Source organism: Seriola lalandi, unplaced genomic scaffold (assembly GCF_002814215.2).
Source record: "Seriola lalandi dorsalis isolate HSWRI2012SDOR001 ecotype SW California unplaced genomic scaffold, Sedor1 jcf7180002054110, whole genome shotgun sequence".
NCBI lineage: Eukaryota > Metazoa > Chordata > Actinopteri > Carangiformes > Carangidae > Seriola > Seriola lalandi.
The window spans coordinates 459895-485633 of NW_019524663.1; the positions used below are offsets into that span (position 1 = coordinate 459895).

At 38.9% G+C, this 25739-nt stretch overlaps 2 protein-coding genes across 4 annotated transcripts in view; one reads left to right on the plus strand and one right to left on the minus strand.

Moving 5' to 3' along the window:
* LOC111652906 (guanine nucleotide-binding protein subunit alpha-14-like) overlaps positions 1–9433 on the plus strand; it is a 10500-nt gene extending 1067 nt beyond the window's left edge. Inside the window, exons 2-7 of the mRNA XM_023403299.2 lie at positions 3997–4181; positions 4624–4778; positions 5693–5821; positions 5946–6075; positions 6164–6317; positions 8590–9433. Of these exons, the coding sequence (XP_023259067.1) occupies positions 3997–4181; positions 4624–4778; positions 5693–5821; positions 5946–6075; positions 6164–6317; positions 8590–8780 (944 nt within the window). The 3' untranslated portion in view covers positions 8781–9433. The remainder of the gene's footprint in view (positions 1–3996; positions 4182–4623; positions 4779–5692; positions 5822–5945; positions 6076–6163; positions 6318–8589) is intronic.
* Positions 9427–25739, minus strand: part of vps13a (vacuolar protein sorting 13 homolog A) — a 37837-nt gene continuing 21524 nt past the window's right edge. The window contains exons 49-76 of one of the 3 annotated variants that reach the window (XM_023403296.2): positions 24248–24384; positions 23746–24040; positions 23306–23410; positions 22981–23127; positions 22258–22389; positions 21990–22123; positions 21041–21109; positions 19297–19429; positions 19054–19111; positions 18676–18847; positions 17967–18120; positions 17610–17756; positions 17327–17408; positions 17158–17227; positions 16866–16980; positions 16657–16770; positions 16345–16490; positions 16137–16218; positions 15835–15948; positions 15570–15645; positions 15135–15298; positions 14963–15008; positions 14674–14797; positions 14299–14413; positions 11632–11717; positions 11134–11257; positions 10932–11006; positions 9427–10720 (exon numbers count right to left, since the gene is read on the minus strand). In XM_023403296.2, the coding sequence (XP_023259064.1) occupies positions 10670–10720; positions 10932–11006; positions 11134–11257; positions 11632–11717; positions 14299–14413; positions 14674–14797; positions 14963–15008; positions 15135–15298; positions 15570–15645; positions 15835–15948; positions 16137–16218; positions 16345–16490; positions 16657–16770; positions 16866–16980; positions 17158–17227; positions 17327–17408; positions 17610–17756; positions 17967–18120; positions 18676–18847; positions 19054–19111; positions 19297–19429; positions 21041–21109; positions 21990–22123; positions 22258–22389; positions 22981–23127; positions 23306–23410; positions 23746–24040; positions 24248–24384 (3267 nt within the window). In that variant the 3' untranslated portion in view covers positions 9427–10669. The other 2 variants (XM_023403297.2, XM_023403298.2) reach the window with 2 other exon arrangements.

Genomic DNA, 25739 nt, shown 5'->3' on the forward strand with positions numbered 1-25739 from the left:
GTGCGCAGCCGCTCATGGATGTGCCATTGGTTTTACGCACTGTGAACAGGTTTCATCCTTGATCAGTTCGTCTTATTAATTTGTATTTACCACAGAACTACTGAAAACAGCCACATCCAGAGAAAGAGATTTACTCGGTGTATGGTGGCGTTGTATGTCGACATCGGTCTGAAACCGAAACTCGCCATTGACAGCACATTTCCATTTCTAGTGAAATTCTCTCCGCGGGCTGTTGTGCGTTGGAGGGTTTTTGTGTTTGCTCCATGCTTGGACTGGACTGGAGATGTGTGGGAGGTTTCTTGTCCTCTGTTGGGATGAACTCCAGTCTCATGGGGAGAGGGAGTAAAGGGAAGCAAATAGGCTAATAAGGAGAAAATATCAAGTCAGTGTGTAAATAAGTAGTACAGCTGATAGACAGTGTCAGTAAGCCTAGGTGGCCATTGTATTTTTCACTGGCATAGTCCTGCTTCATCGTCATTTTTAATGTGAAGCTTCTGATAATAGAGACGTTAGTTTACTTGTCCTCCTCTAGGACACATAAGCAGGTGACGCTGGCTGGGAAAGGGGCTTAAGGCTTGAGCCCAGGGTTTTTTTTCCTTTCAACGCCAGCTTCCTACGTTGTAAGTTAACTTGTGTAGCTTTGGGAACGACCGGCAGATCAAGTGAAAGAGGAAACAGTGTTGCCACATGGAATTCAAAGAGCATCCATCAGTGCTTTGGCCAACACCCATTTTACTGCAGCAGTGCGAGAGCACTTCAGAGTCACTGTCAAGGCCTCAGCTCGGTCAGTGGTGTGTTTGAATGCCATAACTGGCTGCTGCGGGCGCGCCTCATGCAAAAATCATGCAAATCTCACCCCTGAGCAGCACATGAGCCTTAGCTTTGCTTCCACCACTCTCGTAGAAGGGGCTTTCTTGCAATATAGAGCGTCAGGTTGCTACTAAACCAATGTTCATTATAAATCCTATTTTATTTCATTTGAAAATACTTTTCTTGGCTCACTGTGCGGTAGATGGCCAAGACATTATGGATGGATAAGATCTGAAAAAGATGGTAGACATATTGATCATGACATGTATTGTGGTACAGTGTATGCGGGTAACTGCTGCCCGGGATTACAAAGTTACCGTGAGAGCTGTTTGAAGAGCTTAGGCACTGAGCAGGTGTAAAAGGTCACCAGGAAACAGAAGACTCAGTTATGAAAACTCACTATTAAGATAAAAGGTGTCACTGAAATGAACAATTATCAAAAGGCAAATTCTGACAATGAGAACAGATTATTGTCACAACTTGAAATTATTCTTTCCAAGCCACACTGTGTGTTTTGGATCTTGTGTCTTAACCTATAGAAATGTTAGATGTGATGTAAGCAAATATATACTGAGTATTTTCTTTGAGCATTTATTTACCTAATCGGAGTGGCTCAGAGTTCTCAGTGGATTTCATTAGGATGGTCACAGTCACATCCCCAGAGGATGAGTGGGAGTGAAGCAGATCAACAGCCTTGAACCTGACCTACAGTACAGACATGTAAGCACTGCTCTGTACTTACAAGTACTGGTCATTTGGATCATTCAGATCAGTAATGACTGCAAGTCATAATCAGAAAAACATGAATAAAAGAATGAAGTGAGTGAAAGCATATAACAAAGGCTTGAATTAAGCATTTTTACGAACAATCAACCACATTGGCATGTATTTCTGCAAAAATGCCTTTATCGGCATTAAATATTAATACACTTGAACTAATGTAAGCACAAAACACACAAAGAGAACAGACCTCAATAATGGTCCAGTTCATGAAGAGGGAGACAGAGTTAGTTAATTATCAGTTTTAGTAACAGAGGAAGACAGACCACTGGGAATCAAGAATAAATTGCATAGAGATTTGTGAAAGGTTGCTCTTTACAAAAACTCTGCTGTTATTATTATGCAGCTGTTTTCATGGTTTCAAGTTTTCATTGTGCCTGAGAAATAGTTAGCATAAAAAAACCCCTCATTTTATCAGTTTATGATTGTCAAACCACCTGATGCTCCTGCTGGAACTTATATGACATATTTGCAAAGTCAAAGGGTAATATTGTCTGCATATGTCCAGTAGATCGAGCTGAACAACTACACTGAGAAAATCTATGTATATAATTGGTATGTATTTAAAAAAAAATGTCTGCTAAAAACGTTTCTCCAAGTCCAATCCAATGAAAACATTCCAACATTTACTTCAATTAGACATGATGAAGAATTGCTCAGCTTTATTATGTTTTATTTTTAAATTATTATTGCTACATGTGTCCACTGAGGGAGAAAAATACTTATATTTAATCCTTTTTGATGCATGTAGGGTGGTTAGCTACCACAGCTATTTTATTATAAGTAGTTAATTAAAAGATTAACAAAATATGAGTCATTTTTACTGATTTTCAGTATGTGTCTTGTTACAGGTTAAAGGTCAAGGATCAAAGTTACATTTATTGTCTCCTGTAAAAAAAAATGTCTTGGATTTAAGGAACTGCTACATTAAAGACAGACCTGTCACAATAAAAATAAAGGTAATAATGTTACATGAATCTGTGATAAAAGAGTGAGGCCGACTCTCTCTCTGAGCGAGTTAAACACAGCAGATGTGCAGGATCATGATTTGCCTCCATCGCAGTGATTACCTGCCTGTCTTGCCCCAAACCCCCCTTATCTCCAAGAAACTTGACTTGTAAACAAGATGCATTCAAATCCAGACAATTTGTCTAAGCCTTGTTTGCTAAGATGTAAAGACTCATGTATTCATGATGCCATGCAAAACAGCCAGGAAACCAGAAAATGCACACACACACGCGCGCACGCACACACAAACACACTCATACGGAGGGCCCACTCCTACACTGTCAACACAAACATGGCAACTTTAAATATTCAGGTCTGTTAACAAACACACATTTGTTAAACAAATTGGTACAGCATCATGTGGTCCGAATGAGAATATTATGAACTTGTGCTGTCAGAATTGAAGAGGCATGTGACAGTAACTGTACGTGTGTGTGTGTGTGTGTGTGTGTGTGTGTGTGTGTGTGTATGTGTGTGGTTAGTGGTTCAACTAAAACAGCTATGGAAGGAGTTATCGTGTTGAAATGTAAACTGTATTGAAGTGAAAAGGCATTTTAAGTATAGTTTGTGTGTGTTTGGCTGACACCCCTTACAATCTGCACTCTCAGCACCTTAACTCACTCACACAGCTTCATGGCAACTTTTACTAAAAGCTCCAACTGAAACTGAAATGTATGAATGGTGGATGTGGTGGCCACCCCCAGCTCATTTACAGCAAAGCACTGGCGTATTTTCCACAAAGCCATGGAGATGGTGAGAGTAAAGGGGCTCACCTTCGGCACCCAGATATTTACAGGTGTCCTTTTGGCAGTCAAATATACATTCAAATCGTTCAGTTTGCCTGTTTATCCCTGCACAGAGAAGTTAGTAATCAAGAGTTGTCATAGCAATTGTTTGCTGGTTTAGTGTTTATTTCAAATAGAGTCTTAGCAACAAGCTGCACAGAAACAGACAGATGTGTTGAGTGCTATACAATTATTATTATTATTATTATTATTATTATTTTAGCATACGTGTTGAGCAGTGACGGAAAGTAACTAAGTACATTTACTCAAATACTGCACTTAAATATAGTTTTGAGGTAGTTGACTGTTGACATTTTATGCTACTTCACAAATATCAGATGGAAATGTTCTACATTTCTTTCACTAGATAAACAGCAGATTAAAAATTATACATACAGTATAAAGCAGTACATTAGAAAAAAAACAGGGTCTCTTGTACCACAAAACAGAATATAAATTACCTCCATATTGAAGTCATGCTTACACATGAACATTTCAGTAATAATACTCTAATAATACAGTAACATTGTTCAGCATGTTGAGATGTAATAATGCTAAAAGTATGCACATATAAAAAGGTATTAGTGGATGTAACCATCGCTGTATCCAACAGGTACTGGAGAGAGTGGAAAGAGCACCTTTATCAAACAAATGAGGATTATCCATGGAGGAGGATACACAGCTGAGGACAAGAAGAGCTACGCCAAACTGGTCTTCCAGAACATCTACACGTCCATGCAGACGATGATCCGAGCCATGGAGACACTCAGCATATCTTTCTCTAGTCCTGAGAACCAGGTATGCTCCTTTTTATAACTTACGTTTGACTCTAGTGTCCAGGTTTATTTTGGTTCATTTTTGACGATGAAGGAAGGAAGTCATATTTATTTTTAACAAAGTGTAAAACTTTGTTAAATCGACAAAGTGTCGTTTTCACTGAAAGTCAATTCGTAACATTGTAAATTAATTGAAATATTAATGATTTTACAGTTTACAAAACTTTTATTTTTTTTAATTTCTTTAAAAAAATGTTATATGCTGTATGAGAACCCCACAACAGCACTTTCAGCTGCTTTTTCTGATGTGCAAAGTATGTTAGATATGAAAATTAAATAAGATCAAAGCTTGATTCCTGTTTCTTCTCCTCTCTTCGATCTGTTCACAAAGTAGGTGTGGACATGTGAAATGGATCATTTTCTAATCGTCTTAATCGTCCTCATGTCTGACTGTGTGTTTGCAGAGCCATGCTAACTCAGTCCTGGAGGTGGAGGTGGATAAGGTGGAGGAGTTAGATCAAGGCCTTGCGATGGCTATCAAGAGTCTGTGGGAGGATGGAGGAATCCAGGAGTGCTACGACCGACGCAGGGAGTACCAGCTGTCTGACTCCACCAAATAGTGAGCGTCAGTCAGAGATTCTGCTCTCTCCAGCTCTGCCACAGATATACACAGATAGTATTAGAAAGCATTATAATGGGCAGGGCTGTACCTAACATTGAAGACACTGAGGTTCTAACCTCAATATTAAAGTAGTAAAGTATTCTTACTTTTATTTTTAATTTACCTTCTAAAGTGAAAACCGTAAACATGGTGGGTATTTTATATTATGATACTTGAATTTTTAGACTCAAATCTGACGACATTAAGCTCAAAATAAATAAAGTAAACAAGTAAAGGATTCAGTAATTCTCCACCAGCATGAGAATTTAGACATTAATGTTGAACTGAACTGATAACTAAATTGAAAAAAAGAAAAAGGAAAACTAGAGAATATTTTTGGTGTGTAGGTGGGATGTACACATGACTATAAATTATATTGAATAGATTCTAGACTCTTGACCTCTGTATTTCTAGCTATAGTCCTGAATATAGGTCTTTTGTGTTTTGTCCACCCATATATCTGTCTTCCATATTTTGTAAATACAAGGAGCCACTGGAATGAGCACATGAGGTGTCCCACCATGCCACACAGACGAATATCTGCTGATAGTGAAATAAAAATTAACATTAAAAACCTTCACTTCTTTTTGTGAAGTCATTGATGATCCACTGATGATGCAGATAAAAAGAAAAAGAGAAATTCTTTTTGGTTGCAGTTACTATTTTGGGAAATGAAATGCAGTGTTAACTACAGTACATTGTATTTGTATTTTTCTATTGTAGCAAAGGTCCTTTTCACCTCCCTTTTATGTCTCTCTAGGTTTCTCATATTCTCTTAAATTCAGACAGTTAGTATATTTTCTATCTGCTTAAACAGTCACAAAAATCCAATTTCTGATTTCTCCTCCTTCTGCTTGTGCACATTTTTTCAGCTATCTCTCTGATCTGGACCGAATTTCACAGCCCTCATATTTACCTGAGATTCAGGACATCCTCAGAGTCCGCGTGCCAACCACGGGTATCATTGAATACCCGTTTGACATGGAGAATGTAATTTTCAGGTGAGATACAGCATACCAACACAATAGGGTAATAGCTTACCTATATTACACTGGAACTGCATCACAGGTGACTTATGATGTGGCATGCCTCTTCTGTTGTTGGGATTGGCTGTTGTTCCGGCAGGATGGTGGATGTGGGGGGTCAGAGGTCAGAGCGGAGGAAGTGGATCCACTGCTTTGAGAACGTCACCTCCATTATCTTCCTGGTGGCGCTCAGTGAATACGACCAGGTCCTGGCTGAGTGCGACAACGAGGTGAGAAATCAGTTCATCTGCTCCAGACTTTGATCCCTCAAAATGTGTCGTCATTGCTGCCTCTTCAAGTGCTGAAATTATATTTCAGAACCGTATGGAGGAGAGCAAGGCTCTGTTCAAGACCATCATCACCTACCCCTGGTTCCAGCGCTCCTCTATCATACTTTTCCTCAACAAGACCGACATTCTCCAGGAGAAGATCATGTACTCTCATGTATCCACCTACTTCCCTGAATTTACAGGTGAGTTAGTCTCTTTGCACAATCATCTTCAATTTGTATGTAGATTCTGAAAGTGATGGGTCATACCTACAGCAGAGGTGTGTGCATATAGTTAGATGCTCTGTCTAATAGTAAGTGATCAGCATTTTGATTTAACCTAAACTGCTGTAAAGGGGACCTATTATGCTACGTTTCCCCTTACGTATAGTGTGTTATATAGGTTTTTGTGTGTGAAAATGGTCTACAGAGTCATAAGGATCAAAGTTAACACCAAAGGGAGTAACTCTGTTAGGGTAAAAACCCAATGTTCTCCTTTGTATGAAACGCCTCCTTGGGGGTCCAGACATTACTTCCTGGCCCTATTGATTTCAATACTTCTCTTGGTGCTGCCCACCTGCAAGCTGGACACCCCCACACACGGCACAACACATTACTTCTAATGAAGACTTTTCTTTAGTTTGTAGCTATGCCGAAAAGACAGTGTTCTCAAGTGCCTGCAGAAATCTATCTATCATTTTTCCACGGTTCCCTCCACTGCTCCAAACATTATAGTGTGAGCCTGCACTTCAAGGACTGCTTTAGAAACCACGCACAGTTAGAGATGCTTCATTTTCACAACGGTTATTTCTGTAATTCACACTTAATGTGGCCGAACAAGGGACTTTCAGTCTGATTGTTATTGTGGATTTGTGATGTTAAACGCGTTACCGCGACCTGATCACGTTAGTAAGAAGCAGCAGCAAAGACATAAATGCTTAAACATTTGTCGGTATTGTATTATTGCCAGTATGGTGTACCTCGTTAGCTGAGATAAATTATCCATAATCTAACTGCTGAGTTCATTTTTAAGTAGCTGTGCGCACTTAATTGTAATTCATTTAGATTTACCAGTGTCGTAAACCAGCAGGAGGTGAAGCGTTGGAGACTCCCTACCTGTCAACTGTCTGTCTGGTCCTCCATTTTTTATATTCCTTTAGTGTCCACACATAAAAAATCCAAAGGGATTCTCATAAAAGTATTCCAAGTTATGAATATTGTCGTCCGAAGTCTTTGCAGATTGTCAGGCGTCTTGATTCGCAGCGCTCCGCATATTTCTCCCTCCTTCCGGCTGCCTGACAGTGGATACGCTTGTTTTCGGCTCAGGTTCAGTTTGTGAAGGTGGATCGGGTCTATCTGTAAATAAAGATGGACGTAGCTTCCGTGATGTCACCCATAGGCTCTGAAGAGTGATTTTGAAGCTCAGAGTTGGCCGTCCGACGTCGCCATCTTGCCAGTACCTGACTCCGCCGAACTTCCGGCCAACCCAAAAATGGTCAAAGATGTGGGGCGAGTCGAGACTTCTGTGCATGCCGGCTTGTGGCAGGCATATGCTTATCCGTCAGTCACTCAAAGCGGCACGCCCTCAATTTGCAGAACTTTATTTAATGAAATTTAAAGGAGTTAGTTATATAAAAATTCACCCCTGTATAGTTGTCATGAAGTAGGAAATAGACTATATAGACCAAAACTGTTTTTTTGTACTGGGCTGTAAACATGTTTACTTCTGCTGTAAAGTTATGCCTTTTAACATGAGAATCTATGAGGATTGACTCACTTTTGGAGCCAGCCTCATGGGCCAATCGAATAACTGCCTTGGGGGTCTCCGCTTGGTCTATCATTTTCTGGTTCAGGATGGACTCTTGCAAAAAAAAAGACAAAAATTAAATCATTAAAACTAAAAGTGGCCATATTAGGTCCTCTTTAATCTGATTGGTAGAATCAAGTTTTTCATTTTATGTGCACATACATACAAACACACACACTTGGGTCTAAAAGAAAATAAGAACTAGACAGAATTTATGGCACAGGAACTATTAGAGTTTTGGGTTGTGTAAGATTTGAGTTTGTATCAACTCTGAATATTACACTTTGTATTGAAACACTAAATGGTAATATACTGTATTGTAAGACCTTCACTTATACAATCACCACCAGAGACAGTGATCAGAGTTAATATGCACAAATCTTGTGGTAAACTTGTGATGTATGTGGCATATCTAGTGTAAAATGTGGCACATTAAACACTGAAAATGTGTATTCAGAGACGAGCCGCACTCCAGTTCACACAGGGTTAGGGTTAGAGAGAAAACATTCTCTACACAGTTATTAGTTGTATTTAGGCTCTCATCATGTTTTGAAATCTTAAAAGAACAGGCTTGGCCGTTTTCTTTTTTTCTAAAACAAATGATAGAAATCATTTATCTGTTTAATTTATTGACAGTCACATTGAAATAATATTGACCCTGAATTGCAGGACCTCAGCAGGATCCTGTAGCAGCTCAAGAATTCATCCTGAAAATGTACCAAGAACAAAACCCAGACAAGGACAAGACGCTGTACCCTCACTTCACCTGCGCCACAGACACGGAAAATATCCGCTTTGTCTTTGTGGCTGTCAAAGACACCATCCTCAGACACAACCTGAAGGAGTTTAATCTGGTGTAAAAGAGGACAGGAGAGGAGACTTAAGGGTTACAGCAGGACAGAAGGAAAGTCATGAGGAGAGCCAAAATAAGAGAATCACATCTTTTGTGCCTGTACGAAGCCAGCCAAAGAGAATATGAACATGTTGTAACAGACATACTCAAACTACTAGTCTTTACTGTATATATGCTGATATGCTGCGAATACTTTCCTGTAGAAGAGAAAATTAGTGGAAAGTCATATCATAGACCCATTGTGTGGACTAGTTATTTTATTCTTTCTTAGATCCTATATTTGTGTATTTTTGAGTGCTTGATACATGTACAATAGCTGGTAAGAGTTCCCTTTAGCCTTGATTTAATATTGTGTAGAAATGTTTTTTTTTTCCTTTTCCTTTCTTCTAACAGAGCCACCTGTGTTTGCTTTTGCCTGCACATGCCTTATTTACTCAGGATAGTCAGCAGAGCCACTGGGCTGATCTTGTTTTAGATGTGAATAATCTGTTGTACTTTGAAAAACGTTACTTGACTGTTTCTTCTCAGGAGAGATGGAGATTATATTTATGTGATGTTAGTTTCAATAAGCAATTATAGTTATTTAAGAAAGGGTGCAATTTGTATGTTTGAGATTTTTGGGGTACATGAAATAAAGGAAGAGTGCACTAAAATTTGAAACACATATTTTATTTTTTTTGAAAACAGCAGGGAAAAGAATTAAGCCACTGCAGTGAACCTTTTTCTCCCCAAAAACATAAATGACAAACATTAATGGCAACAGAAAAATTTAGTCATATTAAACTGCGATGCAACCCCAAACCAAAAGCAAACCTTTAAAATACACAGCAAAGTAAACAGCAGCTGATAATAGTAGCATTCATTTCTTTTAAATATACTTTTCTCTGCATAATTTATCAACATAGTTGACATTGCATATGTGTGGTATAAAAACATAAAAATCACAAAATTACAATCTGCAATGCCATAATACAGACTATTGTGAGTATGATATATACAGACAGGATATTATATGAGATCAATATACAGCAGATTGATACATGTAAGTACAGTATAAAAATAGCATGCGTCTCTAAATTACACACTCAAGTCTTTATCTTGCAGAAATGTATAAAAAAGAGGAAAGTTATAGAGACTTAAAAAGAAAACAGGAGTTTTAATGACGCACATTTTGAATTATGTGTATTGTGAAGAAAATTTTAATTAATATCCCTTTTGTATAATCCAGTATAAATAAACTGTATACATTAAATGAGCTACAGCAAATCTAGTTAATTTTGCCTTGATATCACTCGAGCTGTTTTCTATCACTGGCCGATGCACTCATGTAATTTCTACAGCCAAATACAGCTTGTAATATGTTCAGTGAAAGTGAATGAAATATGTGACTCAAATGTGTATTTGACCGAGTGTGACAAGCAGAGCTATGAGGAAGTTGATAACATCTAAGACTCAAGCAGATATTAGAAGATGTGTTTGTAAACTCAAGACTTTGCAGTAGTTTTCATAAAATAAATCATTAAAAATCCATCATATGTGTGCAAAAGGGTGAGTGCAATCAGAGCAAAGAGTGAGACAATGTTTGGTTCAATGCATTCTGAGTGTCTGTGGTAAATGAATGTTAGGTCAGCCGTCCATTTATTTATCCGTTTATAGCATTTCTGTTAGCATGCTCACATACAAACTACTCACCCAGTCTTTCACCCCAGACACATACTAACAGTCAACATACAGCGTCTTTTGTGTTTTTAGCAATAATCACACATGGAGGTAAACAAAACTAGCATGCAGTGAAGAACAAAGGCACTGACACACACACAGACTGTGTGTGTGTGTATTTTCATGTTTTTTAAATTTTTTTTTTATTCTCATAATTTTCTTGCTCTTCTTGACGACTCAGTATTTAGGTAAACTGTCTCTTGCATCCTCCAGTTTGGCAAGAACCCACTGAAGTTAAAGAAGAACCGAAGTTATGACTAATTTTAGCACAATCACACAATCATTTAGTGTTGCACTTGCATATCACAGGGACAATGACATTGAGTAAAACTAGGTGGCTCATATTGTTAATGTATATATAACAGGTATAAGGTGGACATTTTTTCAATAAATCATATATATATATATGAGTACGTTGTAGTCCATATAATGAGCTTACCTTGGCTATCTCAGGAGTTTTGAAGTTTATGATCTTCCCAAACTCTTTGGCATGGAAGACTGACTTTACTCTCTCCTGCAGTACACAAAACAAGGTTTAATGCAATAATCTAATAAATACCTGTTTAAAACCTGTAGTACATTTTTAAACACATCAGTCTCTTTAGTGCAAAAAAGGTACCATAGGATTTGGAGTTTTGTACCTTGGCCTCAATGCGAAGTCTGCGGTCCTCTACAATCATTGGTTCCTTGGTGAACTCCTCAAACAGATACTGCCATTCACAGGTCAGCTGGCCAAATGTGCCTTTGGTCACAAAAAATATGCCCCTGGAAAAGAAATTGCAAAGACAGGGTTAAAATGAGCCATGAACATCTTCTTTGTAAGACACCACAGCTAAAGGAAACAGTATACTGGTGGTTAGATAGGTTATCTTAACAGCTAGCTAGATAGATAAGATACTTCATTCATCCCCTTGGGGAAATTCAGTTGTCCAGTAGCTTGCACATATATGCAGTTTAGGTTTAAAAAAAGTAATGGACAAACAATAACACTTCAGTGTGGTTAAATGTACACTGTTCCCATTGCTGGTGTGGACACTGTAGCTTATTTGTTTTAGCAGCTTTTGATAAAGGGCACAGAAATATTATATCAATAATCTTACTCTTTTTTTGTAGTCAATCAGATGCCAAACAACACTCACCTCTTGGTGATCATGAGGAAGTCGGAATCATTGACCTTGGCATGAGCGAAGTATCTGTACTTGGCAAAACGTCCATTCTCAATTTTCTGAGCGAAGACAGAAAAAAAAGGAGATGAATATTTAAACAAACATCAAGGCAAAAAAACAAAAACAAAAATAAAACCAACTGTCTGAATTAAAGTAAAATATGAATACCAATATGTCTACGTTCCAACTGCCTACTGTAAATAAACATGAGCTACAATGGGCCTCTGCAAAATACCTGCACAAAGCTTTACTCTAATGGAAGTGGAAAGTGTGAAGTGGTGAGGAAAGATGGGATGAAACAAAGAAAATGGCAGGTAGAAGTTTAAAACATTTTATTGAGAACAATAGGAGAGTGAATGACAGAATGAAAAAACAAACATTCATTACTGAAGAAAAAAAGACACTTGAAATTTTTTTTTATAATTATGAGGAATTAATGAATATTTAAACAATGACAAGAAAGGTTTCGGTTGTTGGTTGTGAGAAAATGATGAAAGGAATGAGAAGGTAGGTACAAAGTAGAAGAGATGAAAGATGATAGACACTGAAGAAAAAATAAAGAAAACACATCAAATGAATAAACAACTAAAAATATAAAATACATGGAAACACATTTCTTAAATTACTCTTTGATTTGTTTAAATCTTCCAAGAGTGAACTTCTAACTGACAGACAAACTGCAGCACAGACTACAGAAAAAGACATCTGTCACTTCTAGCTTCTACACATTTTCTTCATCACCCTCATCCTCTGAGCCAGTTCTACACCATTCACTGTAGGCCAATCTCCTCTGTGGACACGACAAGAGAGAAGAGTGAAGGTCAGATCAGAGAGAACCAGAGCTTGTTTCTACCCAGACAGCCACAGCTATTGTACGGGTCAACTGAAGTGGCACAGGCTCACTGTAACCAGCCAAAGACAATTCTTTCATTTTCCTCAAAGTTACTACAACTCAGTCCGTCAAATCTCCTGATGCACCACTAAAGGTTTAGACTTTCATGACAAGTAAATATAATAAATCTGATCTGAAATTGCTCCATTTAACTGAGTCTTACAAGATGTTGTAGCCACTCCTGTGCTGTGTAAAAATGTAAAGATACCTGTAAATGAGATGAAGCTCAACACCTTTAATGTAGTAGCTATTTTATGTGAAGAGCACTGGTGGAACTAAAATAGAAGTAATAAAAGTTTAGGTCTGTCACACTGTCAATTAAAGACACATTAAAACCCACTCAGGCCAAGGTGAGAGCAACAATATTCTGTTGTAAATTTAATTTTTTTCTTCATCTTTTTGCCTAAAGATCAGTTAAACTTGCTTCTGTCCATCTGCTTTGCTTTGCTGTCCCACAAGTAAATTAAATTCAGCCAAAATGCACCTGAAGCCCATTTAACCAGCTACATTAAAACACGAAACACAAGCATGAAATGTGGCATCCTCTGTGATTTTTAGTGGATCTGTAGCTGTTGCCATTAGTCCTAAGTTGGCATGAGGGAATAATGTGTTAGCAACACATTAAAATACACACATATCTAGCATAGGTCTAAAACTGTTGATACAGATGAGTGACAAATTAAAGGACAAAATGAATTCAGTCATCAGCTGCACAGAACTCTCCACCACCATTGTCAAAACACCAAATGAGGAAATAACATTTGGTAGAATCTCTTTAGTTAAATTCAGAGATTTGTATCTTTAGTATCTTTACAAAAGAGCATTGAAGCTGCTCTGGAGGCCCACCTTCACTCAGAACTTTACTAAGGCACTTTAAATTGTCACCTATCTGTAGATTTTAGGGGAAATCCTACACAGGATCCTGGCTACTAGCTAAAAAGTACAGCTCTGACCTGAGACTCGTATGCAGCGACTTCAACCCACTCCATCCAGCAGGACTGTTAGATGATGTCAGCACAAAAACATGACCCACAGCTTAAAGCGTGCAGTTTAAATGAAGCTGAACCGAAACACTAAGCAATACTAAAATCTACAAATATGAGAAACCCATGCAACTGACACACTCACTCTGAACCAAGTTCAGGTTAATGTGTTCATCAACAACATGTTCAGTCAAGTGGCTGCGATAATTATTTTTGCTAAAACCTCGAGGACAACACTTCGATTCCAGATGTACCACCATTTGTAAAAAAGAAAAAAATGATGTTAACGCACCACAAAGCACTAAACAAATGTTATCTGAGTAATAGTACAGAGCAACAACAGTGAGGTGGGACCGCACAGAAGCTCTGCCTCAGTAAAACACAGCATCTGTTTTTCCTGATCCTGGTGATTTCATGAATGACTGTACTTGACGGTAATTTTTGCTTTGGAACTGAAGGTGTTGTGACATTTCTTAGAGGTGACTCAATCAAAGAGAATGATCTATAAAAAGGAAAGGCCAATAAAATCTCTAAAACATGGAACAGAATTTAAGGACAATTGAAATAAAACAGACTGATGGGAGGATGATTTAAAAAAAAAAAAAAATAATAATAATGTTTTCCTGTAAATCAATAGCTGTGTGCATGTAATAATAATAATAATGATAATAATGATATTCATAAAGTAACTCTTAAGTAGGGTGTTCCTCATCTCAATGAAATGAGTGCTTTGGAAAGCTGATGTTGCAGAGATTTTTGTCCTACCTGGAGCATCTGACTGCCGAGGCCTTCCCTCTCCTTATATGGTCGTATGACACCGTCCTCGTGGATGAAACGAGGAGGACGCAGCGATTCAATATCTTGTGAAGTCTCTGCCGCCCTAAAAACCAGAGAGATACAAATACACATTCCGAGACACAGCTGTCGAATGCAAAACAGGGCTATATACTGCGTAAATGCAATGTACGCAAACGATCACGTTTACATGTACATGCAAACAGAGACATAAAACCGGCAAATGGCAGAAGAATTGACACTGTATATACTTTCATACATATACAACATCTATCTGCATACACACTGGTGTTGTAAACACATTAACACAAGCACACTGTACCACAGACACAGAAATAACCAAACCTCTTGATCCCTTGGAAAGCACTGCTGGCCATGTCAATAATGCCTCCTGTGGGTCTGGCTACTGCGCCGACCAGACCTTTCCCAACACCTTTAAAGAAGCCTGCAGCACCCTCCTTCTGGGCTCCTGCAAAATAACACATCACATTTATGGAAATTGATAAGAATACTCTGAAAATCCAGAGAAGTTGGCCAGCTAATTATTTAATATTTTATAATGTTTTATACCATTTCTATATTTTATTAAATTTATTTGGTCAAAATAAATGCAACATTCAATGTTCAAACATACCTTTAATAGGTTTGGTCACTATCCCTGTGATCCCACTGACAAATCCCTGAAAAGAAAACATGACAATGTTATCAAATAGCAGTAAATAACTACAATTTCCTGAAGCCAGTGGTCAGTTTCAGGCCGATGTAAAGTATTATAAAACAGTGCAAACACTATATAATGTACGCACAGATACCAGTCCTTTTCCACCCCTGGTCAGCCCCTCTCTCAGGCCACTGGGTTGTTTGTTCATAGCTTCTCGTCTCTTCTGCTGGTATTCCTCGTCCATCGTTATGGCAGCGACGCCCTTCGCCATGGCGCCTGTTATCCTAGAGGCCGCACCTGCTATACCCCCTGGATACCAGATATGAATTGCAATAATTTACTATATTGTATGAAATGTTTATTTGTTCTTGAAGTCTTTCGCACGAAAACTGTTACTATGTTCCTACCTATATATTCTGTTGATACTGTATATATGAATAAAAGAGTTTTATTAAAGAAACCCTAAACTAAAACCCCAAAATGGGATGAACATACTGTGTATGTATGCTACAGTACTCTATAATATCCACAGATTGTACTAAATGGGATCACACCGCATTGTACAGAGATAGGTTCTTACCTACAGCTCCTCCCACCAGAGCCTTCACCCCAAGAGCCATTCCTTCAACAAACTCTTCCGGCCCCTGGATGGCTCCCTGGAAAACCCCAGACAACAGTTACTCATGACGCAGACAGAAAGACACTGTCAACACTGCTGGTGCTCTGAAAAGGCATGCTTTAAATATTGACCTAAACCTAATGCTGATATTTTTCTAGACTACAAATCTTCATTATTTTTTTCTACATTATTTTACTGCTCATCAATATTTGCATTACACTCCTACCTGATAGGGCTCATAGAAGAAGGCCTCCACTCCCTCTGACAGTCCTCTGATCAGCCCAAAGGGGTTTCCAAGCACATCCAGGCCCAGCACCAGCACATACATCTGTTTAATAGCCTGAAATACACACACATAGAAACCTGAGTGCCAGGGCCTAGTTTTCTCTGTTTCATACTATACGATTATTCATACGTAAAGCTTTGAAGGAACAAAAACAAACAAACATTCACACGAAAAATACACAACTAGCTACTTCTGCACTTCCTGGGTTAATATAGCATTGTCACTGTGAATGTGTGTGTTACCTGCTTGGAATAATGTCTGATGACCTCCCACTGTAGCTGCTGAGTTGTGCAAAACTGGAAGGTCAACTCAAAGAAGGCCAGCCTGAAATCAACCACATATAAATAAGACAAGTAGCAGGAATTCATCCAACAACAATTCACGCAAAAATAAATCAGCGCTACTGTGTGTGATTAATGTGTTGTCCAGGGCCTTCTTGTGCGTTCGTACTTGAAGACGACGTCCTGCACATCAGTGAGAGTTGCACCGATACTCTTCAGCAGCAGGTTGAGGGACTGGACGGGGATGAGTTCTGTATCTCTCTTCTCCTTCAGGCCATCTTCTCCTCCCGTGCTTAGAGAGAAACTCAGGTGCAGCTGCAAATACAAAAACATAATGAATAGATTATTTATCTTATTTTGTTTGGACAGTAAATTTATCAAAAAATCTAGTTTTCTAGTTTATTTGTTGTTGTTTATGGCAAAGTTGTGATCAATTATAAAAACATGTTGCTATAATTATGAAACAACAAATTTCACATACCTTGATGGGGGAAATGTGGAAGTACTCATAGAGGCTGGTAGGAGAGGTGTCAGCAGCAGAGACATGGTTTAGTTCTGTCTTTATATACTCTATGTCCTTCTCAAACAGTTCCACCTGGAGGAATAAAACAAGCGCAAATTATCAGGAACAAGAATCTGAACAAAACACAGGGTATGTTAACTGTATGTGCATGAATATGTGTATCTGACCTCCTGTTCTGAGCTGGTGATGCTGGCGTTCTCAGGAGTGAACAGGTCCAGGATGGCATACAGGAAGCCCAGATCAAGCTTCAGATCCATCTCTTGAATCAACACCTTGAAATACCTGAGGTGGGCAGACATTTACAGGCACTTAGGAGCCATCCAACTAAAATGGGTTATGCAGGCTTTTCAAATAAAAAAATAAAAAAATGAAGGCAAGTGAGATTCCAGGCTCCAGTCCAACACAAATGAAGTGCATCATGAGAAGGAATGAGAAAAGAATGACAGGAAAAACTATTACTTGATACGAGAGATATCAGAGTGCCCTGCTGCTCTGGTAACAATGCTGATATCAGTCAGGGGTTTGGGTTCTGTGAGAAAAATAAAAACAAAATTACTATACAGACCAAAGCACTGCATGTATACAAGACATAATGCTAAATTAAACATGACAAGCTGGACAAACAGACCTGAGTCCATGGTGATAGACTTTGGCAATTTTACTGGGTAAAAAACGTAGGGGAATATGGCTCCTGGCAGCTGATTCTGGATCTGTAAGAGGGAAGGATGTTTATGGAAAAAGTACTATATGGATAAAGAAGAACAAAGACCTCACGTATATTCAAGAAGGTAAATTGTGGGTGACTTATAGTACTAAAGACAGACAACTATATGTTGGATCATTGGAGGAAACAAATAAGTTTAACACTAAAAGGAAGATACTATTCTATTTCAAACTGCACTTCCTTTCACCTGTATGCGGTGGATTTGGACACGGTAGGCTCTCTGTCGTGGTGAGACGCTATACTCCACCTTCACCCCAGGCAGGAAGTGCCTCCTGAGAGGAGCGTCACACGGCTGCAGCATCCGCATATCCATGCCATTGGGAGTAAAGGACACCTGGGAGACAGTTAAAAACACCACAAACCTTAACCAATAGGCCTGAAACTAATTATCATTTACACGGTCAATTAACCACATGCAGCTGCCACTTTTTACTCACTCAGTTTTATGAGTGAGTACACATCCTACACAGCTAACATGAAGATGCCACCTTTCATTTGTATCATTTTCAAACATACATTAAATATACAATATTTAGAGTGTTACCTGGAAGTTGTTTTCCAGGTCGACGATGGCATAGTCTACAGGTGCAGATTCAATGTACTCTTTGAAGCTGTTCTCCAAAAGCTCAGCTTCTTTAGTGCTCAGAGTCTTCCACCGACCCTTTTTCTTAGGCTTTAGTTCCCAAACCACATCAGAGCTACAACAAGAAGGGAGCAACAAGAGGATGTAAAATTTATAAAATCATGCAAGTGTCATGTTTAAAACTGCACTATTATGTTTACAAAACTACATGGTTTATAGGTAAAAAGTTCCTCTTCTGATACAAGCGGATCTTCAGTCTATCTGACCTTTAGTGAATGTTAATGTTAACGAATGTCAAACTCTAATTTTGTGACACCTGCATATTAGAAAATAAAATTAAAGTCTGTATTTTTGCCATGGCACAAGCAGAAACAAAACACCATTATAAGTCATCGATATATCTGTGATTTCAATCAAAATTGTTTAGCCAGCAATTACATGTCATCTGGTATATAATGTCTCATGCTGGATATTGTTGGTCAAGACAAGCTCAACTGCAAATCAGAAAACCATATGTTGACTTGAAATATAGAAAACACTCACAAGCGGAGAACAACATTATCTATTGCTTAACACACACATAGTGATGTATCAGTGAGCTGTGGTCGTGACATGAACATGTGGGCCTAGCCAGGTTTGTGAACATGTGTGTATGTTGCTGGTCATCTACCTTGTGATCCCAATAAAGGAGACCTCCTGGCTGCTGCTGTTGTTGACCAGAGACACGCCCATGTTCTTTAGCGACAGGATGATTTCCTGTTCAGCCAGCTGTGCCTTCTCGCTCTCACACAGCAGCTTGTAGATACGTTGCTCCTCGGTGAACAGCACAACGCGCTGGAGACCTTTGGATCAACAATAAAACCAAACCATCCTGATTTTACACTTTATTTATCCCCAGAGGGAAATTCTTGCCATAAACAGTTCTAGCGATGACAATGAACTTGCAATCGTGAAAATAATTTTAAGTGAATATCAGACTGTTTAAAGCATAATTACAAAGTGCATTTGAGTGGTCAGAGCATTTTATTTCAAGCTCCCTGTACTTTACCTTCATAAAAGGAGATCACAAACAGTTTTCTGTCGTTGTTAATGTCCTCGCGCAGGTCCTAAAGATGCACGAAAACACCACGACCACACACATTGTTTAAACAAACATCACAGTATCTCATATAACAATTTCACATTTTAGATGTGTGTTCAGGTAAGAATTGAAGACGTCTTCTGCGAAAATCTTTGAATTGATAAATATTATTATTCAGGCACAAACATGATTCTGGCTCAGGGACAGTACCTCCTCGCTCTTCAGTTTCCCACTGTATGTACCACACTTCCAGCAAAGCTCTCGGGACCCAGTGGGTTCAGCCCAGGTGTAGTGCACAGCTTTTCCAGCCTCCAGCTCCTCCTGCTGCGTTATCTTCTGAGAGCTGCATGCACATGGAACCCACACAGACACACACATACCGTATTTATCAGTAACATTAGTTATAACTACTAAAAGGTAAGAAATAAAAAACCATAGATTTGAGATGGTAGTGAGAAAATAATGAAAAACAGACAACGGTACACTGTAACAGTAAAACCGACGACAATATGACAGAGCCCCGCCACCAAGAACCTACTGCCATGACAACCATCCAAAGTTCCTGTCTGACAGAGTACAAAAACAATTCCCATGAACAGACAAAAATATGATAGCGACAGTACAATGGCCAAACACCCAGAAGTCCCCAGTACCTCTCCTGGAGAGATAAGGTTTGATTATGCACATTCACAATTATATTTTGGACGAGACGAAGCAGACATAAGAAAATAAAATAAAGAAAGGTAGGGAGTGGGGAAGCCACAATCTATGGATGGAGATGAAAAAGAGAATACTAGTCAATGCAACAGAACTACTTGAAGAAGCAGGAGGTGTGATTCCTTTGGCAGAATCCCATCCAGTCAGCAGCATTCAAAGCTAGTATTTCTACAAGTAAAGATGTTTGCACTTCATAGGAGACCAAAGTAACATAGTAACAAATGAGTAAATGGGTTTAGATGTCTAACCTGCTCATTTTCCTCTACTGCAATGATCCCTGTTTTAGATCAGTGTACATTTCCAGCAGATCATTTAAATATAAACATATATATATATATATATGTACATAGTAGGCTCTTTGCAAATAAATAATAAGTGGATGTCATTGTCTTATCATGAAAGATACAGTATTATTAAAGTATAAGTAATTCATGATACACATATGTACTAAAGTACAATAATTACTAGACAATAATGTGATATAATTCTTAGCCTATAGAGTATTTATTTCTCATTGCCAGAGGAGGAGCAGATTACACAGACAGATCAAAATCAAAGCGGAAGCAGTCTTCTTCTACTTATCTTTACCTGCACTCTTGATCTGACCACACTCTGTACTCAAGTGACTGTGACCTTATGCTTTTAATAATACAGAAATTCATATTTAAGTGCGGCCTCATGTGCGTGTCTCTGCCCACTTTTCATGCCATCCTTCATTCTTCCACCTGGTGTCATTTGCAACTCCCTCATTTGGCATAAGCTAGCTGTTACATGTTAGCAGCTGTATGAGGCTTGTGTGTTGCTCATACATCATTCTAAATAACTGCATATTTAACATTTTACTCTTGTGGACTCTATGTGTATGTTTGGCTTCTCATCTTTTTCTGATATGTAATTACTATCATTGAATTTGTTGAATTTGTTCAACACTATTTTCAGTTTCACAATTGCTTCCAGTAAAAAACGACCGACTCCTGTCCTCAGCCTTTGTTTGGAAGTCTAAATTGTTATAACAAGCTTTATTTTCCTGTGTAGAAAGAAAATCTGGCAACTCAACTTCTCTGTTTTTTTCTTAAATCATTTGGCACCACAGAAAGTGTAACAGCAATAAACAAGTTAATGCGACACTTAAAAAAAAAAAAAAAAACTCCTCTCCCATTCTTTATTCCCTATCTTTTTCTCTCTCTCTTGAGCTCAGAGTGTGTCAGAAGAGTTTGTCCTTTTCATATTTTTCTACCTGTCCTCCTCCACTGAGAAGGAGAGGTCGAGCAGCTCGTCAGCCACCCACGTGGTTTCTGTCCGGGCGCTGCATGACCCACATAACACACAAACATAAATCTCTGTCAGCAAAACAAATAATGTTAGTTGTCATTAACTAAATAGTTAAAGGTTGCTGCAACAAAAGAGAAGAGTAGTGTCATTCAACAAATATGCAAAATACAGAGAAATGTGAATGTTGTGTTACTTTGCTGGTAAAATTTAAACCTGCTGTGAGTAAAATGAAAAATAAAAACATGATTCAGAATCAGAAATTGCCAATGGAAGAATTGGCAGAAAACCTTAAATTAAAAAATCATATACAAACACTGAATGAATGAATATGCGTGGCACCACTGGCAAAACATCCTATTTTGATTTTTGAGAGATTTTGTTTACATGATTGTGCACTTGATCTTCATGTGACTGAGGCACATTCACAAAATAATTTAAATGAAACCTTGAGCACTTTGAAAGAATATTTACAGACAACACTGACACCAAATAAGCACTGCGATATTATGAGATAAAGCAGCAGGAAATGTAGTTCAAAGAATGTTTTTTTCAACTAACATTTTAACTGACGATAACACTTTTTGAAGTCTTAAATTGAACTTCCCTAAAAATAAGTACATGGTACCAATTCATCCCAGTAAATACTTCAACTATATTTGACTTCTTTTCTCACCCACTCCCCATTTCCTTGTTCTCTTTTGCTTTTAAATCATTCATATACTGAGCTCCACAACTAATTTAAGTTTTTCATTTTTGTGTTACATGATGAACCATGGTGACATGCTTCATCCCCATCATGATTAATTTCTGCAAACGACATACTACCAATTTAGTATTTAGAGCTGACGCAAAAAACAGCATGGCTTAAAATTGTCTATTTGTTTCCTTCTAACTGTCCCCTTGTGTTCTCCCACCTCTGATGAATCTGAAGAGTCTGGTCTTTAGTATGGTTGATGATGAGGAAGGGGGCGGCGCCATCGTGGTACTCTGAGAATCGGATAGTGGCTGAGTGGTCGGATAGGTTCACGTCGACGGTGATCCCACCCACCTGCAGAACAGAAATCAATATACTGGAATATATATGGCTTTTTTTTAATGTTACAGTGGTCAGTGTGAATAGATGCAACCTGTAAAAAATTACTATGCACACACGATGTTATCCCTGTGCGTGCCTCTACTTACAGAGTTGTCCAAATGCAGCAACAGGCAGTTCTCTGGTCGTGTGAAGTCAATAGTCCGAGGAGGCGATAAACAACCTTCTACTTTGATCTTTAGCCGCTTGGTGTCATTCTCAGGCCAGAAAGGAATAGCTGACTAAATGTAGAATAAAACAAAACCTTAAATTAAACAAAAACCATAAAATGTTACACAGTAATTCAATCAGCACTTTACAAACACCAAACTATACGTGAACAATGCGAAGAAATGTGTCAAGGCCTTCCTGAGAGATTGCGTTCACAAGAAAGGGATGGACGGACGGACGAACAGTTAACCCAACCCTGGCACTGGTGCGGAGGCATAAAAATCCGACTCTACTTGGACTTATCACATCACATTATTTCACTAAGTCTAAATCTGTGCATGCTAAATCTCTTCAAAATCCTGTACATCCTTGTCTATCTATTATACATCTATAATCAGTAACATATGATCCAGACATTTCATTTAAAAGTCAAAATGAAATGTTTAACATTTTAAGAATTAATTAACAATGGTCCTTCAAATTAAAGAGAGTCAAATCTATGTGGTATGGCTAAGGTAGATCCACTGCAGAGTCATCATTTGCTGATTATAATTACTATAATTATATAAAAATATAATTCACAGGGATGGCAAAACTGCAGTATTACAAAAAAATGCATGTGCAAGTTAACACAGATGCAAACAATATTTGGTTTGGCTGACCTGTTCTGGTTGTGCCTCGGTCCAGTTGTCCTGCCCTTCCTCACATATGAAGACACTGTGCTTGGTTCTGTTGACCAGCATGTAAAAGGGCACAAAGGTCACGATGCGGGTCAGACTGAAACTGCTCGTATCAATCTTCACACCAACCTGAGGTCAGACAGACATCACACAAAAAACATAAAAAAGATGACAATCATGTACTTCCTCAATAACACAACCTGCCTTAGTTACACACAAAAGTCACTTACAATAGCTCTCTAGATAAAAATTATGGGACAGTAAGTCTGAAAGAATTTATGCCTGAATGTTTGTGGCAAAATCTTACCAGGTAATCTTTGTATCTGCCTTTACATTTCACATCTCCATGGCTACCAACTGTATCCAGGGAGAAATCATCAGAGAGTTCACTGTCTGATATCATAAGGCGGACCTGAGGGATAAAAGTAATGAAATCACAGATGTAAACAGTAAGACTATACACAAGTAAATCACTGTGTACTGTATGCAAAACTCAGTATTCAAGTGTACAACCAAAGAAACATTGACTCAAAGTTGGTTTTGATGCTGTATTTCATTTTGGTACGACTAATGTTGTCCCAGACTTAAGTATCCCTTAATTCAATAATTAATTGAATAATAATAACGACAACAACAGGGTTTTGTCTTTAGATGAATTGATTTAAAAATCTGTCAAATTCAGTAATCCAGCAGTCCACCAGTGTCTCTTTTAAAAAACTCAAGACTTGAAGTAATACTTCCTCTTACCTTATTGTTTCTCAGGAAGTACCGCGGTTTGAAAGAGAAGAGCAGGGGCATGTCATAGTCCAGGGGGTGTTTGCGGTGGATATCATCAGCCTTGTACTGCAGCAACCTGCCAGTCTTATTCACCATCCAATAAGGAGAGTGGATAGCAATCACTGTCTGCCCCGGGTCATATTTAACATGGACTGCAATGTCTAACTCAGCCCTCTTCCTCTCTGTCCCTTCACCATCGTCCTCATCATCATCCCGTAAAGACTGGAACACGATGAAGGTGATCTCTTCCTGGTCACTATGGAGACTGTATGACAGGACAGTTTATTTTGATGAGAATTGTTATTGCAGAGGGTAAAGAATGGTGGTTTTATGTAATATCTTATTATACAAATTATAATTTATATAAACAGAACTACCTATACACAAAAATGTTAGTTATGGCCAATACACTCACAATATGTAGACGACAAGGACACTAACGATGGGAAAGTAAATGAGACTGAAGTCAGACCTGTACTCAGAAGACCAGTCCTGAGCCAAGTAGTCCAGCAGCCGGAGACTGAGTCTTGACTGGTTGATGACTGCGGTGTGAAGCTGGGCAGAGTGACCTGGGTTCAGAGTGGCCTCAGGGGCAGAGACTCCACTGTCCTGTTGAGTAGCAGGCAGGGAGGGTCACTGAGTACAACAGAATCTGATACCAGATCTAAGCAACATTACTGTCTTGCCAAAAAAGCACAACTTGACTATAGAAAAGTGAAAAAAAAAAATGTTAAAAATACAAAACTCCATTACTTTGTGACATTGGAATGTATGGTGATTCATAGCTTCTGTAATAATATTCATGATGTAGACTAATCTACATCAACTGTGAGCCACAAGGACCAAGTGGTGAATTTGTGTGCCTTAACCTCAGATTGCATAAACATAACTGCTGATCATTTTCCAAAGTGAATATTATTTTTAAACTGAATTTCTATTTGCCAGGCAGCCACTGCTTTCAGTTGATACCAGGTTTGCAGGAAAGACCAGGCATTGTTTTAAAGAAAGTGCTTGTTGGTGCAGTCGCTGCTGGTCAAACACCCATATCTTTTGAAAAACACTGCATTCCCCGCCTGTATTGTTGAAAATATAACCCAGAAGATCAACAGTAAGCAAATATGGATGCTGTGAAATTAATTGCAAGTGTCTTGTATAAAAAATGTTGCTGTTCGTTCACTCTCTCAGCAATCAACTATTGCCTGAACACTTTGGAAAATAGCAGTAAAGTGTGCACAATTTTTATTTTGCATTGGGCTGAGCCATGTAACCCCAAATGGATAGTCCTTTCCACCCCCTTCTCCATAACAGTTGATCAGGTGAAGTGTCAACTTAAGAAGATCAAGACAAGGAAGGCCCCAGGCCCGGATGGCATCAGCCCCAGATTACTGAAGGACTGTGCAGATCAGCTCTGTGGTGTGCTCATGCACTTGTTTAATCCTGAGCCTGGAGAAAGTACCGGCCCTGTGGAAGACCTCCTGTGTGGTCCCGGTACATAAAACCCAGCGCCCCAAGGAGCCTAACCATTTCAGGCCTGTTGTCTTGACCTCTCACCTGATGAAGACTTTGGAGAGGATCAACTTGAGTCACCTGAGACCACTGGTGAGCACACAGCTGGACCCCCTGCAGTTTGCTTACCGGCCTAGTGTTGGGGTGGACGATGCAGTGATCTACCTACTGCATAGATCACTGCTACACCTGGAGGACAGTGGGAGCACTGTGAGGGTCATGTTTTTTTGCTTTTCTAGTGCTTTCAACACGATCCTGCCGCCACTGCTCAGAGTGAAGTTGGAAAGTGTGGGAGTGGACCATTACCTGGCTGCATAGATGATAGACTACCTCACCAACAGACCACAGTACGTGAGGCTTCGTCACAGTGTGTCTGATGTGGTGCTCTGCAGTACAGGTGCCCCCCAGGGTACAGTGCTCTCCCCTTTTCTCTTCACCCTGTACACCTCGGACTTCAC